Here is an 18613-nt window from a genome sequence, read left to right as displayed (position 1 = left end):
AATGACATATTTTTCATAAATTTGTAGACTACTAACATATTTAAATACATATGTAAATATGCAATTTTCATAATTTATGTAATGCATTATTTGATATTTTAGATTACATATATGTCGGTCTTTTCAATCATTATTTGGCCAAGTTAGAGAGAAGATGGGGGGCTCCATAAGTAGGAAGCAAGATAGCATCATCCATAGCATTCAGTTTACTTCAAAGGGTATGCAACATGATGACTATCTCTATCAAAAAAATAAATTAAATAATAAACTAAAATATAATACTAATATAAATATTTAAAATAAGGACAGATACAAATGTCAATTGTTCTGAATTTGATAAATCTGATACGTGGAGTTTCACATTTTGTACTTTACACTTTATATTATAAAAATGATGAATCTTTCAACTACACGCACATTATTTAAATATCATATTTCTTCACCCGTTATTAAATATTTCTATTTTATGGTAGAAGACAAATTGTTCAAAGAATTATAAAGTTTAGTCAAATCTGGTCACGTAATTTTAATATTTGGAAAATCATTCAACATAATAATTATTTTTTTTTCTCAATTATTCAATAATGAAAATTTAACATAAAATTGTATCTTATATTGCATTAAAAATTATACACATACGTCATTACCAGTGACTTAAATGACGTTGTCAATACATAAAAAAATATCATTATTTGATTGATAAACATCATCTATATTTTACTTGCAATCACTGTATTTTTTCTACGATAATTGAGAACAGATCCATATTTTATGATTTTTTCTGCTGATATTTAAAATTACAGGACGAGCCGAAATTCAACAAAAAAAAATCATGATTTTTATAAAATTTGATCTCTAATAAATATAATTTATATTTCACTAACTCATTCCACTCTCTATGTTTTTATTGACTTTTTAAATAATTTTTATTTATTTATTTAAATATGTACCTAAGTCAAAACACCGTATTTGTCCATGGACGAGGGTATTATATATTATCCATTATTGCAATAATTGATTTATTGCAGTAAAGAATGTCTTGTACAGGCACTGAGACACTAACCAATGTTATCAAGGCCACCTACTTCTTGTTTTATTCCGATTTAATTAGATTTGTTTATTAATAATGTCTCACCAAACATTCGTAACCACCTCCAACCATTATGACCAGGATTAAATACTTTAAAACAGAATCTATTTTTGTTTAATCCATTTATTATTTATCCTTAAAGCATACTCTAAACTGGGTTTGTAATATGTTTTAAGGTTACAGCGATGCAACTCAATGTTAAATCATAGACATATTAATTCTTAACCTACCATTAATTAATTATTGATTATAAGAATGTGTAGTTAACAGTTAAGATTTGTCGAAAACTATTTTTGTTGTTGATAATGATTGTCAAGTAAAATATAAGTCTGAAATAATAAGATATTGGGCTTTACAATGTATTCATTTTTGTGATTTTAATTGTGTACTATTATACTTGGGCCTTGAATACTAACTATGTCGGCCCAATACTGAGAACTTAGATAAAATAAGTGTTACGTATAAAAATGATAGAGGAAAAAAAAGTTTATAATCTATGGAGATTTGTGTCTATTGCATTCGATGGTGTGTCCAGGATTTTTGATTTAGATGCGTGATAAATAATTAGACCAGAAGGAGGTGTTGGCAGAGCAGTTGGCGTAGTGTTAATATCGAGTGACAGTCGACATGCAGTTGTATAGCGCAACAACAACTTTCTTTTTCATTTGTTCCTTCTTTTCGTCTTTCTCACTCGATATTTAAATTCTCGCCCGCCTCTCCTCCTATTCTTTTGTTATGGATATTAAATAAATGTGCTATTAAGCATGGATATAGAAGAAATGAGTTGTGAATTAAAACCAAGGATGCAATATTTTATTTATAATAGTAATTCATAATGATATTATATTATACTTAATTTTTAGGGTATAATTGTACCCCTTATTTTCATGTGTATACACCTATGCTCACGTTCGCAAAGAAGGATATGCATGTCATCCTTGCGAGGTCATGTTGATCTTCTCTATATCGTTCCAATTTTATCGGATGTCCTCGAAGGGACAACAACAAAACTAACACACCACCAATAAAAAAAATCACAACCCACAAGAAGTAGAAAATTAGAAAATCTCATGCCATAAATTGCAAATACTTGTCGAAGTAGGGAATGAAGAACAATGTTGAAATTGTTTCAAGTAAAATATGTACACAACAAAGTCTTTAGACACCAATATATGATACTCCATGGAAAGCTTCAAAATGAGGAATTTCTAGCATTTCAAGAATCACAAATCTTGGGAGGGCTAAAATATATACAATTGTGAGCCATAGATTTGAATCAAGATTCGAATCAGACGTCGTCCGTGTCACTGCCCCCAACGGCATGTGCCTCGTGGTTCCCCCAATAATTGCTGCCATCTGGACCAGACATCTTGAACCTGTTCAACACAAAAACAAGGCAAATCCATCAACAGTAAGACTACCTTAAACCGTAATTTTGCAGATCTAGAAGCTCGACAGACCGCTCCAGAACAGATTTTCCTTCCTTGTACTTTTGACTCTTCTCGTGCGCCATTTCCTAAAGATAGACAATCAATCGGATTATGTGTTGGAAGACTCAAAACAAGTGTGTCTGTGATTATAAATCGTGTGGTGCATTACATATTTCCACCCAACAATCGAACCACACTGGACGCAGTATAGATCAGCAACGGTGTGAGCTCCAGTCATCATCAGCCTCTCTTCTTTCTCCCCGAGAGTCACGTTAGATCTGCACGTGGATATGAGAAATTCTTAGTCACGATGCACTTGAACATCTAGCCCCCCGTTTCCGACTGCACTTAAGTTCCTAATTATTGTTGGGGAGTGGCATTTAAGAAATTGCGAGATTTCGTGAGTTATTAAGTCTTGAATTGGAATGAGAAATAGAATTGGATCAAAAAGAATACCACTGATGTAACTCTATGAGTTTAAGAAGTCGTATTTTCGCATTAGTGATAGATCCAAGACGGATAGTTTAGTTAGCGAAGAATCAAGAAACTTACACCTTGTTGAAGAGGTAAGCCTTCCCATGCTTGGATTGGAAAGACTGAAGGGAAAATAATATAGAAAGAAAATGAAAATCAGTCAAATATGCTTATGCTTGCAAAGCTAATTTTCGAACGCATTGAAAGCTTAAAGATCAGCATCCTATACATTGAGTCATCAACTAACAGAATCAAGAAACATAAAAGCAATCACCCGTAAATGAACTCAAGATATCATGTTCTCCAAAATTTAGAAGAAATCAACGATTTTATATACTCCGTAGTTAATAAGCAGTGACCAGTAAATCAGCCTACCTAGAGAACTACAAAAAACAAATATGATGTCACTTTCGACACTAGAAAAGGGAAAAGTAGAACTAACGGTCAGCTAAGCATCACATTGGAAGGTTTTGCAATTCACTTCATTGATGGAAGACATAAATAGGAAGAAAATCTCATCATAAACAGCACGGGAGGTCTAAAACTGAAAGTAGACGATGTAAGCAGCAAAACTATACCAAATATTCGTCAACAAGAAATCATATTTAACGCAAATTGATTCACCATAATCATCACCCAAGAAGAATGCCTACACATGGATTGTTCAAAGCTAGACAACAATTTAACAACAGGCCTTTACTCACTACACGGTAAACATTCATATCTTCCAAAAATCGAGCTTAAACTGTTCATTGCAAAAGCATCACTAGATCGAATTCAATCACAATGTAGAAACAACAACAACAACCCCTTTTACGTTCCATCATAAGCCGCACAAGAAATCATATCTAATGCAAATTAATTCATCATAATCATCACCCGAGGATCTCCCCGTACACTCAATTCATACAATACAGCATATGCCAAACAAGAAGAATGCCTAAACATGGATTGTTCAAAGCTAGACAACAATTTAACAGCAGGCCTCACTCACTACACAATAAACACTCATATCTGCAAAAAATCAGAGCTCAAACTGCATCAAATTCAACCAAACACCCCCAAAAAAGAGTAGATCCTTAGCAATTCAGAATAAAGAAAAACCACAACACATATTTTCCAACGTCAAGAAACACTGATGATATTCATCAAAACAACAAATTGAGCACCAATCTTCATCAACTAAAGCGGCAAGACTGAATCTTGAAAGGGGGGAAAGCACAAACAAACCTTGGAGACGATGTCCTCACTCACAGCGAGGTGGGTCCCACAGTACTTGCAGCTGTAGACCTTCCCTTCAAGATTCAGCACAAAAACCCTCCCCATTTCTCAATCTAATTTCGATTCTCTCCACCAAACAATTGAAACACAAACAATTTAGACAAAGGGTTTTCCCAGAAATTGATCAAGAAAAGAGGAAGCCGCACAGAATCAGAAATTGATTGATTAATTAAAAGGGGCAGAAACTATTGAAATAGGTGCTTACCTCAAGATTCAATAAAGCCAAGTGTGGACAGGAAAAGCTTAGAATGTGGGCTAAGAGAAGGAATGGCATCAGCTATATAATCTTGAATCGAAGATGATTAGTCCATAACACTCATCGATATACTGTGGAAACACATCGACACAATAATTAATTAATTAATCCATTTTTCTTCTCTCTCTCAAGTGGGCTCACAAGTCACACCTATCGCAATATAATTTGCTGAAATTTTGCGATCCATAGATTAAGCTTTTACTAGTTCTATTCATTGTCAATAATTTCGGTAATTGACATAAAATAGTTGAAATTTTCATTAGAGAAAATATTTACTAAAATTAAAAAGTGATTAAGATTTATGAACAACTCAAAAAAAAGTAAAAGCAAAACTATTGATTGGAGATGGAAACAAGTAGTACTATTAATTTAACGACTTAATATAATTTTAAGTTGAAAATAATTTTATATATTAATTTTAATTTTTTTAATTCGTAATTCTAAAATTTCTAAAGTATTTTAGTATTGATGGTATAATTCAATAATTGTATTATAGTAGTCTATATAAAAATAAATATTAACATCATGATTGGATGAAAACAAATTGAACAAAACTAGTCCTAAATAGCTTGAGCACGGGATTCATGAAAGTGCATCACGAATTTGTCTTCTCACTATTCCAGCTCTTGACAATACTCTATATATCTTTATGCTTTTTCATGTTAAGCTTTTATAAACTTTAATTTGTTTAATTAGATTACATGATGATTTCATGTTAGGGCTTTTTCTGTATTTAGACAAAATATGAAAAATTATCTGCTTCTCAATTATCAAATTTTCATTTTTGATTTAAACATGCATGAAAATATACAAAATATAATTGTACTAGCTAAGGGTGAGCTAAAAAACCGGAAACCGAATATCCGAACCGAACCAAACAGAAATTTTGAAATTCGGTTCGGTTTTTTCAGTTTTTTGGTTCGGTTTTAAAAATAAAAAAAAATTCAGTTTTTCGGTTCGGGCGAAGAAAAAAACCGAAAAACCGAATTATATATATATTCTATTAATTTAATATATTATATTGTATATAATATATATATTCTTTTAATATATTCTACTATATAATATATATTATATGTATTATTAATTTTATATTATATATAAATATTCTATTAGTATATATAAAATAAAATAAAATACACATATATAAATATATATTTATATTATATTTATTTTTTTCAGGTTTTTCGGTTTTTTTTTCGGGTTTTTCGATTTTGTTCGGGTTTTTCGGTTTTTTTAGTTCGGTTTTCGGTTTTTCGGGTTCAGTTCGATTTGGATTTTGAACTAAATTCGGTTTTTCGGTTTTGGTTCGGTTTTGGCAAAAAACCGAACCGAAACCCGAATGCACACCCCTAGTACTAGCAAATTACAACAAAATAAGTTGCTACACTAATTAACAGTTCCATTATATATATATATATATATATATATATATATATATATATATATATATATATATAGGGAGATGATCAAAATAAGTATGTGTTTAAATCCAGAAATGCAGACCAAATCTTGGCCCTAGGATTAGATGATCTAATGGTCAATAATTAACCAAAAACACGGAAGGTCATAATTAAGCAATTTTAGGTCATATTATAATATTTGGGTTTAATGTCATGATAAGATCGTTTTAGGTCATTCTTTGTTAGCATGACCTAAAAATTACCTAATTATGACCTAAAAGTGACCTAATTATGATATTGTTCTGCGTTTCTGTATTTAAATCTAGTTTTGCATAGATCAAAACCCTATATATATATATATATATATATATATATATATATATATACCTTCATAACAAGTTATACTAGTAAAACTGGAGCAGCCAATCTTTGGTCTAACTATTCTTGATCACCCCGGCCCCTTCCACCGTAGCTCCGGCCCCTTCCACCTCCGTAGCCACGGCCTCTTCCTCCACCATAGCCGCCGTACCCCCAGCCTCCTCGTTCACCACCATAGCCGTAGCTGTACCCTCGGCCCCTTCCTCCGCCGTAGCTGTAACCTCGGCCTCTTCCTCGACCATCACCTCTGCCTCTTTGGTATCCTGCCCCTGCCAACGGAAAGTAAAAGCAATCGAGTCGATTAGACTGCGTTAAATTTGACGTATCAAATGCTAGCAGCCGGACAATCACCAGCATAATCTTTTGACACATCTAAATGTGATGCAACGAAAAATATGATAAACGAAATCAAGGGGTATGTTAAAAAAGAACTCCATTAATCTCGGAAAATATGTGATACAAACTTACCACGGTATCCCCAGTTTCCGCCTCCACCTCGGCCTCGTTGCCCCCCAGCTCCCCAATAATAATATCCCCCGCTATTCTCTGCTAGTAGAATAGATTAGTGAAGAGAACTCCGGAACGAAGAAATTGCACTAAAATCAAGGGCAAAACAGCACCTTGATAATCACCATACCAACCCCTCCCTCGACCATGGCCTCTGCCTCTGCCTCTGCCTCTACCACGACCTCTGCCTTGGTCTCCACCTCTACCTTGCAAGCCGCCTTCAATGTTATCTGCACATCATAGATTGTAGAGTTTTATTAAGAATTATTATTGAGGCTCCATCTACGCGAACATGGACTTGGACAAAGACGGCCCAATCAAAGAAATCAAGCTACCTTCACCGACAGCTGTAGAAGAAACAATAGATTGTTTATTCTCCAGCTCTTGCTGATTTCGGCCTTCTACCTGCTTCACGGTTGGAGCTTGGTACCTACAAACACGCAATCCCGTCGTTTGAGATACGTAAACAAAGAATTTAACAAGGAAAAAGGTGTATCTTCAATGATCAAAAGATACGTCTTCTGTTTACCCTGGAGAGGTCTTGTTCAGCTCGATAGTTGATAAAGCAATACTAATCAGAGAGACCTGTCGCCTCATCTCCAATCTGCAAGATTCGGGTGTCAACAGAACTCCAAAATGGAAACATGTTTTTTGGGAATTTTGAACAACTGATTGCAAGAACTCACGGATTCAAGCCCTCTTCGATGGGCTCATAGGCATCAGTTATAGTTGTAGAGCTAGTAGATATGTTTTGATGTAACCCGGGAATTCTATTCTGCATTTATTCACAAATACAATATGCGATTCTCACATCTTGTTGGTTAAATGAAAAGTATTTTATGAGTTTATAAAATAACAGCCACTAGATTAAGCAGAAAACAAATATCTAAATTAAAGGACCTTGATAATCTCTCCAATAGCCACGGCCTTACTAATAGCCTGCCCCATTGCCTTCAATACGACCTCCTTCTCGTTCTTGTCCTAAACATAGAAGTATAGATCGTTACAGTCTCGATATCTAACACAATAAAATACTAGTAGATGATAAAAGGTTTTGCAAACCAATGAGATGAAATTAGACGAACAACAAAAATGGCAAATTAGCACAAGAACAAACATACGACTCTTGTGTCAACACCGAGCATCAACTCTCGAATGTATAATATCTAGAAACAGAACTCCTATAAAGAGACTCTTCCTGGTTTTCAGTTTCTACTAAAGAATGAGCTCACCAACCCAAAAACATCATTTTTTCCGAGAAAAAAGAGTATAACAAGAACTCTAAGGCTTTCGATGGTCTTAATGTATACTAATCCACTGTTCATTATCGCCTCAACTCTTACCCCGAAACCACTTAACCTCTTATTAGCAATAAACAAACAAGATCACGGGTTTCACTCATCGCCCTCTACATTTTCCTTATCCGGAAATACAACCCATATTCGAAGCATGTATGAAGTTATACCCTCCTCGAAGCTCTCACGCTCAACGCCACTAAGATCGACTCTCCGGCCATCTATTCCCAAACCCCTAAATCAAGAACAAGTGAACACAACACCAGTTTCACAACTCATATATAGAATCATAAGCCAGAATTCAGGATCATAGCTAACATACACATTCCAAACACAAACAAAACTCCATATCCCAAATCCCTCACTAACTCTGCAAGATTCCACCTTTAACACCTGATATTCCAATTTCCAACCCAAACCAAGCAAATATCTTCATACACATCACGACTCGACCTTTTCCTCATACAAATCGCTATGAACAGTTCAATTTCAGCAATCTCTCATAAAATTTGCAGAAACGAAAAATGAAATGAAAAACCTGGAACAAGGAAGTTGCGTAAGTGACGTAATTGCGGATGAGGCCCTGAGCCGTGACGCGGATTTCATTTTCGTTGACGGGTTGCTCCGGTTTGGGCTTCACCACCCTCTGGTATCGCTCCATTCACTCTCACTGCGTGCTTACTGTGTGTTTGTGGAGGGTTCTTTTAGCTTCTATGAGAAGAGAAATAGCGGCAAATGAAATTTGTTGAGGCGACTGCTTTAAGGGTTGTACTCCAAGGTTCAACTGTTTTAAGCGGTTGAAATAGTTTTCTACTACTTTTCTTTAATTACTTCTTTTTCTTTTAATGATAAATCTAAAAAAATAGTGTCATTTTTGGACGAAATGTTTGGACTCTTTTTATGGTAATTTTAGTATTTTAAATTTGTTTATGAATGTAAATCCGTTTGATTTTTTTTTATTGTTGTAATAGTTTAGGAAAAGCTTAGTATTTTTTTCAAATTGGTAGGAGACAATTAAATTCTTCATTGGGTATTTGTGTAATTATCTCTAAATCAAACTTAAAATATGTGAATTTATCATAAATCTTTCGTATCAAATTAATTTGGTGAATAAGTTATATAATTATCAATAAAATCAGTTTAAATAATTGGGTGTGGCTCAATTTAAATTTTAGGAACACTAACATCATTACTTTTACTAATTATATAAAATTCAAAACTCGATTTATACATTTTATCTACATAACATGAATGAGTAAGGAAAAGAAATCAAACTTTGCTTTTATACTCCTATAATTTATAAAATTAATGATGTCAATAACAACTTTTAATCTATAGGAAATTAGGAATCAAATCTATTTGATAAAACAAAAAACTAATGATAACGTGGATCAAACGAGATAGCATTTCTCTAACTACACCTCAAAGATTTATAATTACACACAAAGGAGATTTCATGAATAAATTTCATTATTAGCATGTCAAGATGATAGTTATATGGAGATGAACATTGCTAAAATTATTCTTATCCCCCCATCTGTATGAAATCAATCACTAACTATACTCCATCAACTAATTTCAACAAACAAACAATCAATCACTAACTTTGATCAGCAAAAACCAAACAAAAGAAGTCATTCATTTCTCAATTGTGGCACAACTTTCTTCATAATTTCCAACAGATTATCATCCACATCTGCTTCTCGCAGCTTATCCGATAGGACGGATGTAGTACCTGGAGACGCAGAGAATCCTCGTCTGTACATTTCCTCAAAGAATGGCACGGCCTTGTGAAGCTCGTTTCTCTTTGCAAAACTGCATATGATCGCGTTGTAAGTCACACGATTAGGTGGGATTCCCTTCTGCTCCATTTCAAGAAGCAGAGCCTTCCCCTCCTCATCGCGCCCTTCTTGGTAAAGGGAGCCGATAATAGTGGTATACGTTACCACATTCGCCTCCAATCCCTCGGATGGAAGAAGGTCAAGAAGACTCCGAGCAGCATCAAACTCCCTAACCTTGCACAGACCGTTAATGAGGATATTATATGTCACTATATCACAAACGACACCTTTCTCCTTCATCACTCTCAAAATCGGGATCGCCTCAATAACTTGCAGATTCCCACACAAACCTTCCAATAAAATGTTATATGAATGCAAATCAGGGATTACTCGTGAAGCTTCCATGTCGTTAAAAAGCTTCCACCCTTCATCAAATCTATCTGCACTAAAAAGCCCATCCATCATGATGTTGTAAGAAGCTGTACTATGCCGCAACCCTATCCGCGGAATCTCATCAAAGAGAAGCCGGGCTTCATCCACAGCTCCGTTCTTGCAATATCCGTTGATCATACTGGCATAACTCATAAGGTTATGCCTTAGACCCCTCTTACCTATGGAGTCGAATGCCTCCTTCGCCTTTTCCGGTCTCCCCCGCGAGCAATACCCACATATAAGAGAAGTGTATGTAAATACATCAGGACCAACATATGCTCTTACCATAAGCTGCAAAACCTCCTCAGCCTCGTCTAACTTCCCATTCTTGCACAATGCGTCTACCAATGTATTAAAAGTGACCAAATCTAAAGGCATCCCGTGATCAACCGTTTCAACTAATAACAAGTATTTCACCTCATCCCATCTACCTAGATTGCAAAAGCCCTGAATAATCGAGTTATACGTGATAATATTGGGCGAAACGCCCTTTCCAATCATTTCAGAAACAAGCAACATTGCATCATCAACCATTCCATTCTTGCACAAACCATCAACCACAGCACTATAAGCTTTAACATTAGGTCCAAATCTAGTTTTCTCCATTACCTGAAGAAGATCACGGGCAGTTCGACTTTGCCCGTTCCTGCACAGCCCGTTCATCAAGGTTAGAATCATAACATCGTTGGGCACACAGAGTTTCAAAGTTAGAATCTTTCTAAACAATCCTTCTGCCTCACCAATCTTGCCAACTAAAACTAGCCCTTTCAAAAGAGTGCTTAAAATCGTAAGATTCGGTTCGCAGCCGAGCTTGAACAAGCTGCCCAAAATCGAAAAACCTAACTCCACTCGATGTAGAAGGCAGCAGCAATTGATTGCGATACTCATTGAGCACAAATTCACCTCGACGCCCCATTGGCGCATTTTGTCGAACAAGTTGAAGGAAACTCGGTATTCCCCCAATTTGACCGCGCAGCTCAACAGCTTGTTGAATGCAGGGACAGAAGGCTGCGGCGACATCGAAATCATCTCGCGAAACAAGCGGACGGCATCGTCTGAGCAGTGTATGCAGCTGAAATCAATCGTGGGCGTGCCCAAAAATCGCCTCTTTTCTCCATCCAGATCACGGGAAGCTGCGGATTTGGCTGAAAATCCTCTATGAAGACGCTGGATTGATGAATCGATGATCTTTCGCATCATATCTTTCTTCTATTTACGGAAATGAGCAGTGCTGCGGATCTCTTAATTCTGCTCCTGTTTCAACTTCTGATTCCATGTAATTCGCCTAATGTTATTCAATCAGATTTCATGTTCTATTTTTGCGTATAGGTTCATGAATTTAGATTGAATACCTATTGATTTAGCTTTGCAGCTGTGCAATGGAAGAAGGATTTAGAGGAATAAATTCTCAAATTTATGTTAAATCTGAGTGAAATGATATACTAAAAATGTACTAACATAGATTGTTAAATGTGTCATTTAATAGTGGACGCTTCAGTTTGGCAAAATTAAATATTTTATCGTGGATGAAAAGAGTTTTTTTTTAAGAATAGATCGTGTTTAATAATTTCAAAGTCCCAATTTAATAGACTCAATCATTTTGTCATATGGGTTGTCCCAATTAAATACAGGTATTTCACTCTTAGATTATAAAAGTAATTACAAAATTTGTGCCGATTCAAATGTGTCTAATAAGTTTGAACAAAGTAAGTATAGTATAGTATGTGACTCTATGGCACGTGTGACATATTTCTATTGTTCCATTATTCATAACACATTTCTTTTTAAGATGTTTCATATAACATGCCATATTTTTAAAACACATTTACTATTATACTTGTATTTTTCGTACCACTTTATAGTGATTTAAACTCTCCTAAATACATGTTTCTAAAATAAATCTATCCTAGTAAGAGAGATGATTATTTACTAAAAATAGAAATTATTCTCCTAAATAAATGTGACCAAAAGAATAGGGAGTGAGTATTTACCAAAAATGGGGGATATTAATCCGATCTAGTCACTATATCTGTGTAATTTTTTTTGAACATTTAGCTAATCAAGCTGTTTTTTATTCGGGTTAATTTTAAATGTGAAATAAATGTGCGACAATGAGAGGTTGCGGAAAATACGAAGCAATCAATCCATCATATCACAAATCCACCACTAGAAAAAACTAAACGAAAAAAAATTAAACAAAATGGCAAAACACGTCTTACTACCGGCGACAATCCTCCTCCTCCATATCGCCGCCGCTGCTGGCGGCGGCGTCGACGCGGCATGCGGGAAGGCCCCGGACGCCCAATTCTGTGCGTCGCTCCTGCAGCCGCACGCGTCCGAATTTTCGGACGCGAGCGGCTTGGAGACGGGGACGGTGGCCGTGAACGCGACCCTCGGGCGCGTGGATGCGCTGCGGAAGTTCATGGTCGACGAGGCCGTGCGGGAGCAGTCGACCCCCGAGGAGCTGGACACGCTGGGCCGCTGGGCCGCTGCCTCGGCAACGTCGGCAACGGCGAGGGCGCCCTCGAGGTGGCGCTGCAGACGCTCAACGATACCCGGGGCGCCGAGAGGGATGAGGTGTTGAAGATGATAGGTGGCGCCGCGGCGGAGCTTAGTGCGTGCGCGGAATCGCTGAAAAAGCACGCGCACGATGACGTAATCAGGAAAGCTTTTGAGTTGACGGAAGATTCCGTTAAGGCGTGCTTTGTTGCTCGTGCGATTTTGACTTGATTAGTAACTTTGCTCCATCGATATTTAGAAATTGATTTTTTAGATGAGATTTTCCCCTGATTTCGATCATTTAGCTCTTTGTAAAATTTAAAAATGCTAGTACTAGTTAATTTTATAATTTGATTTTTATTATATATTGCTTCGAAGAAATATTTATTTAATACTCCTCACGAGAATAGGAGAAATAAAAATAGTAAGATTATTCTTATATAAGAGCCGTGATTCTAGATAGACTAATTAATGAGGTGCAGACTCAATTCAAACAACAAAAGAGAAGATAACAATACAATTATGGCTTGAGCATTTTCTTTTTATAAAAATTATAAAACTTAATATATTGATTTTTTTTTGGAAAAATGTACTCTATGTAACCGAAATAAATAGTAAAATGAATATTTTATTAATTTATTTTGATAGAATAGTTAATAACTAGAATGTAATAATTTCAAAATATGATGATGAATTCGGATTAAAAAATTTGAATGACTAGCTAAACGGCCTAAAATATTTTCCAAGTGAACATCTATCCATTACTAAAATTAAAATCTGAACATGTACATTACTAATTTCTTTAAGCTAAAAACAAAAAGAAAAATAAACAAAATATTATACATGTATATGTACTAACTTCATTTTATCCTAGTGGAGTTAAAGCATTTAGATATCTATCCAATAGTTCAACACTAATCTTATCTAATTAATCAGACTAAACACAACCCGAATCTAGGGCATAAAGAGCGATTTGGAGATATCACAAGCGAGGATCGACTCCTTCGCTGCGCGGAGGGCTTCGGTCCCGGTTTTGACGTTCTCGTCGGGCGGCGCCTCGGTGTCCACATTTTTCTGCAGCGCTGCACGGCACGTCGTCAGCTCCTGGGTGGCGGTGCCGAGCTCCTTGATGGGGACGGACTTGGCACCGAGCTTCCGCGGCGCGTTGGTCGAGGGGGCCTCGCTGCCGCTGGGGCCGCCAATCGCCATCCTGAGGGCCATCTCGGCGCGGCCGACCTGGTCGATGCAGTCGTTGATCGCGCCCTTGAGCTCCTTGTTCGTTGCGCCCTTCTTGGCCTTCCCCATCATGAAGGTCCGGACGCCCTTGACTTTGTCGAGGGTGGCGTTGATGGCGGCGAACCCCATTTGCTTAGGGTCGTTGGTGGTGAACTCGACCGCGCTGGGCTGGAGGAGGAGCGTGCAGAAGGGCGGGTTTTGGGTCTTCTTGCATGCCACGTCCAGCCCAGCGCTGGGGTTCCCTGCGGATGCCGCGGGGACAAGGAGGACGAGAAGGACGAAGGGACACATGAGTAAGATGGATTTGCCCATTTTTGTAATTGTGGAAATTGGAAATAGTGATTGTTTGTTTTTATAGTTATGTTATCCGTTTTTTCAGCTAGGGATTGTTGCAATGCGTGTTTTTCGGTGGATTGAATATATGGTGTCTTTTTTGGCGCGGTTTTTATTGAAAAAAAATTAATTCTTTTATAGAAAACAGAGGAACTATTTATTAAGAAGCAACACAACCCCTTTTGAGAAAATAGATTTTACGATTTATGTTCAATTCAAATCAATCCCATGATAATTCGGCTAAATTGAGATTGCAGGTAGTTACATGTCAACTTAACTACAACATCCTAGTACAATTGATTATGGAGTTTGAAAGCAAGAAAAGTAATAAATCTTCGATAACGGCAATTAATCCAACTAGATCATGATTAAGTTCATTCTCATTGTATTATTATGTATCCGAAAATTATATAGTGAATTAGAGTAATTGGTTTGGCCGCCTCCAAGGCCGCGGGCGAGAAAGTGGACGCGTTGCGAGCCCTCATGATGGGGCCCGTGGGGAAGGGGGCCAAGGGCAACGCAACGCGGGACGCGGTCCAGGACTGCTTGGTCAACGCGGGACGCGGTCCAGGACTGCTTGGTCAACGCGGGACGCGGTCCAGGACTGCTTGGTCAACGCGGACCGCACCTCTCTCACACCAGCGAAGAGGAAGGCCGTGGCCACCGAGGCCCCCACCAAACCCACGGCCGCACGCAGGGAGGCCATGGGGATGGCCGCGATTGCCGCCAGGAGATGGTCAGGTGCCAGAACGCGTTGAAGAGGAACGAGGCGGCGGCCAAGGCGGCCGGAGGGGCCGACGCGGAGTCACGGCCCATGGCCTTTGGACACATTTTGAATCCCCATATTTTTCATTTAGTGAGATATTTCTGGCTTTGGACACATCTAAATACTAAAACAACCGATTTGTAGGAATATTGATTGAAATATACTAAAATCATGCAATATTCAGCCATATCAAGTAAAGTCTAATCCCCAAAAACATGTAAAAAATAGTTCAAATTTCGTGATTTAAACTAGTTTTTGGGGGTAAGACTTCAAAATCACGGAATTTGAACTAGTTTGTACTATATCTTTCAAAATTTGAATTTGAAATCGATATTTTTAACAATCGGTCAAAATCGATATTAATGTGGAAAAATTGAAGATGATGTGATAAACTTAACAACATTGTTTCTGATTTGTTTCATTTATGGGTATACAACTTTTGCTTCAATTTCATTGTGTCGGTTCCCTCTTCTACCACTGCACTCATTGCAACTTTATTTTGGAAGATTGAATTCAATTAGTACTAATGTAATGGATGGAAAACTTAATATTTCAAAAGTTGTGTTGAAATGATAAGAGCAATAAGAGAAAATATCCACTTTACTTTCTGTATTTAATTAAAAAATAATTCAGGGTAAGAGTCAAAAGGTTATAAAATCGTGTGTATAGTAAAATAAAGCCCATGTAGAAAATAGTGGAGTATTTAGAGATTTTATGGCCCAACACACTTGCTAAAAAGCCCATTTATCATGGGTTTTTAAATGATTTAATTTTTACTTTCATATTTTGTACCTCAATTTTTCCAATAGTACATACTAAAATTATGTAGTACTCCAACTTTGTACGACATCTGAAAAACTAACTTACATATCATATATGCATATAATTTGATTTATATTTTGTAATTACCCACTTTACCACGTTATGAATTAGGTGGTAGTCAAAATTATTTTAAAAAATAATTTCAATCCTTAATTTTTTATATTCCATAACTGAGTCAAAATTATTTTAAAAAATAAATTCAATCCTTAATTTTTTATATTCCTTAACTGAACCAATTAACCGAAAATCATCATGACTAATATACCTCTAAAATGACATTTAAATACATTACAAAATGATACCCAAGATATAATCTAGGCACTTGATTTATTGATATAATGGATTATATTTAGTCTTTGGTTATGCATTATGATTTTTTTAATTATTATAGGAAAAGGAATAGTCGGTAGTTCATATACTTCCACTTATGCTAGTCTTTTAATTTGTTGGAGCAAAAATTAAATGTAACAGTAAGATCAAGTTTGTTATACTAAAAACTCTGTTCTAGGTAAAACAAACAAAATTAATAGAATCTTTTCAGTTGTTTGGTTGCATAATTAATTACTTTATTAAACTCCAATTTAATTTGCTACTATATTAGTTATAGCGATTTAGAGCATCCACAATAGCGCCTAGCGCACCGCCTATCCGAGCGCCGGTGCTAGGCGGTCTATTGCAGCCGCCCAGCGATTTTCGCGAAAAAAAACCGCCTAGCGCTCGGCGGTTCCGTGGCGCTAGGCGGTGCGCTAGGCGATCCGCTAGGCGCTATTGCAGCGTCCGGATCGCCTAGCGCACCGCCTATTGCGAATTTTTAATTTTTTTTTGTTTCCGAAACACTATATATACGCGACTTGCCCGTCATTTTCATTCGCACCACTTGTATTAACGAGTACTCTCTCTATCTTAATTTTTGTACAAGATCAACACCTAGAAATGAGTAACGCCGGTGGGAGTGGTGGGGATGCTGAGGAGTACGAGCGTATAATGAACGAAGCGCTAGAGGCCTATACGAACTGTGAGATTGATCAATGGATGCAGAGGGCCTTGCAGCCGGCGGTACCTCGACCTCGACCAGTGGTACACCGCCGAGTGGTGATTGATCGTGATCACGTAGCTGCACATCAGCGCCTATACGAAGACTACTTCGCACAGGAGCCGCGGTTCAACGCCAACCTTTTCAGGCGCCGTTTTAGGATGCGCAGGTCCCTGTTTATGCGTATTGTTAACGGATTGGAGCAACGATATCTGTATTTCCGCTTTAGGCACGTTGCGGCTGGCAGACCCGACCACACTCCTATTCAAAAGTGCACTGCGGCAATCCGGCAGTTGGCCTACGGAGGCGCTGCAGACATGTGGGACGAGTACCTCCACATCGGTGAGACGACTGCCCTGGAGTGTATGAAGTATTTCTGTCAGGGCGTGATTGAAATATTCGGTGATAAGTACCTTCGAAGCCCTACCCCCGATGACTGCCGGGATCTGCTGCGGATGCACGGGGAACAGCATGGGTTCCCAGGGATGTTAGGCAGCATAGATTGTATGCATTGGGAGTGGAAGAACTGCCCCGCCGCCTGGAAGGGGATGTACACTACCGGCTACAAGGGAAAGAATCCCACGATGATCCACGAGGCCGTAGCTGATTACCGGCTGTGGATTTGGCATGCATATTTTGGGATAGCTGGTTCGAACAACGACCTCAACGTCCTCAACTCGTCGCCACTTTTCAACGAGCAGTGTCAGGGTGTCGGTCCGGCCATCAGTTTTGTCGCCAACGACAACCGACATGATATGGGCTACTACTTGGCGGATGGGATATACCCTAGGTGGCCCGTCTTTGTGAAGACGATCCGATGCCCAGGAGATGAGAAGAAGGCCTACTTTGCGGCACGGCAGGAGTCGGCGCGCAAGGACGTGGAACGCGCATTTGGTGTGCTCCAGGCTTGATGGGCGGCAGTTAAGGGGCCAACGCGTTTGTCGCACGTCGACTGCATTGCTGATATAATGTACGCCTGTACAATCATGCACAACATGATTGTCGAAGATGAAGGTGGACAACTGACTTATTGGGCCAACGACGATAATGAAGCTGGTCCAAGCCACGGCGTTGCCGCCCCTAACGTACGGAGTTGGGTACCCCACGATGAAGACGGCTGCCTCCAAGCACATGCCGACATGCGCCAAACGGAGGCTCATATTCGACTCCAAAAGGATTTAATTGAAGAGTTATGGGCGCGGAGGACTGCACGACGTTAGTTTTTTTTTAATTATGTAATTTTTTTAAATTAATGTACTTTTTAAATTTTATTAATATTAGTGAATTTTATCGTTTTTGTGTCGTAAATTTAATTCCGTATATTGTGTGATTGTTAATTATTTCATTTTGTACATATTTGTTAATAGTGATGTGGATAGTATGTGGCTAGGCTATTGCTGGGCTATTTGCTTGTTTTGATGATGTGGCAGGAGGATTGTTAGTGCTGATGATGTGGCAGTGGCTAGGCTATGGCTGGGCTATTGCTGGGCTATTCCTATTGTGGATGGCCTTACAAATAAAAATGGTGTGAGAGCTTTTTTTTATTTGTTTTGAAAGAAGTATGATAAAAGTGTTTCGAAATTTTTTATTTATTTTA

At 37.7% G+C, this 18613-nt stretch overlaps 3 protein-coding genes and 1 pseudogene across 5 annotated transcripts; all 4 read right to left on the bottom strand.

The window, feature by feature from the left end:
• Positions 1-2005: 2005 nt before the first annotated feature.
• LOC121775621 lies at positions 2006-2090 on the bottom strand (annotated as a pseudogene).
• A 51-nt stretch (positions 2091-2141) lies between these two features.
• Positions 2142-4643, bottom strand: LOC121774953 (protein yippee-like). 3 transcript variants are annotated; one of them, XM_042171873.1, is made up of 6 exons: positions 4481-4643; positions 4225-4347; positions 3073-3116; positions 2690-2798; positions 2551-2606; positions 2142-2466 (listed from the first exon to the last, which is right to left on the bottom strand). In XM_042171873.1, exons 2-6 carry the CDS (start codon positions 4318-4320, stop codon positions 2379-2381), a joined length of 393 nt encoding a protein of 130 aa, XP_042027807.1. In that variant the 5' UTR covers positions 4321-4347; positions 4481-4643; the 3' UTR covers positions 2142-2378. The 3 variants fall into 3 exon arrangements, with proteins under 3 accessions (XP_042027807.1, XP_042027806.1, XP_042027808.1); XM_042171872.1 differs by having other exon boundaries at positions 4225-4340; XM_042171874.1 differs by having other exon boundaries at positions 4225-4328.
• A 1602-nt stretch (positions 4644-6245) lies between these two features.
• On the bottom strand, positions 6246-8859 carry LOC121773805 (heterogeneous nuclear ribonucleoprotein A3 homolog 1-like). Its single transcript, XM_042170721.1, has 8 exons — positions 8653-8859; positions 7720-7800; positions 7506-7594; positions 7349-7423; positions 7155-7249; positions 6933-7049; positions 6781-6858; positions 6246-6581 (listed from the first exon to the last, which is right to left on the bottom strand). Exons 1-8 carry the CDS (start codon positions 8773-8775, stop codon positions 6373-6375), a joined length of 867 nt encoding a protein of 288 aa, XP_042026655.1. The 5' UTR covers positions 8776-8859; the 3' UTR covers positions 6246-6372.
• Positions 8860-9566: 707 nt separating this feature from the next.
• LOC121773492 (pentatricopeptide repeat-containing protein At1g12300, mitochondrial-like) lies at positions 9567-11751 on the bottom strand. Its single transcript, XM_042170363.1, has one exon. It carries the CDS (start codon positions 11525-11527, stop codon positions 9749-9751), a length of 1779 nt encoding a protein of 592 aa, XP_042026297.1. The 5' UTR covers positions 11528-11751; the 3' UTR covers positions 9567-9748.
• Positions 11752-18613: the final 6862 nt, after the last annotated feature.

The sequence above is a fragment of the Salvia splendens genome, chromosome 17 (genome assembly GCF_004379255.2).
Source record: "Salvia splendens isolate huo1 chromosome 17, SspV2, whole genome shotgun sequence".
NCBI lineage: Eukaryota > Viridiplantae > Streptophyta > Magnoliopsida > Lamiales > Lamiaceae > Salvia > Salvia splendens.
Note: the sequence above shows the minus strand (reverse complement) of the source record. Positions and strands in the feature narration are given on the sequence as shown.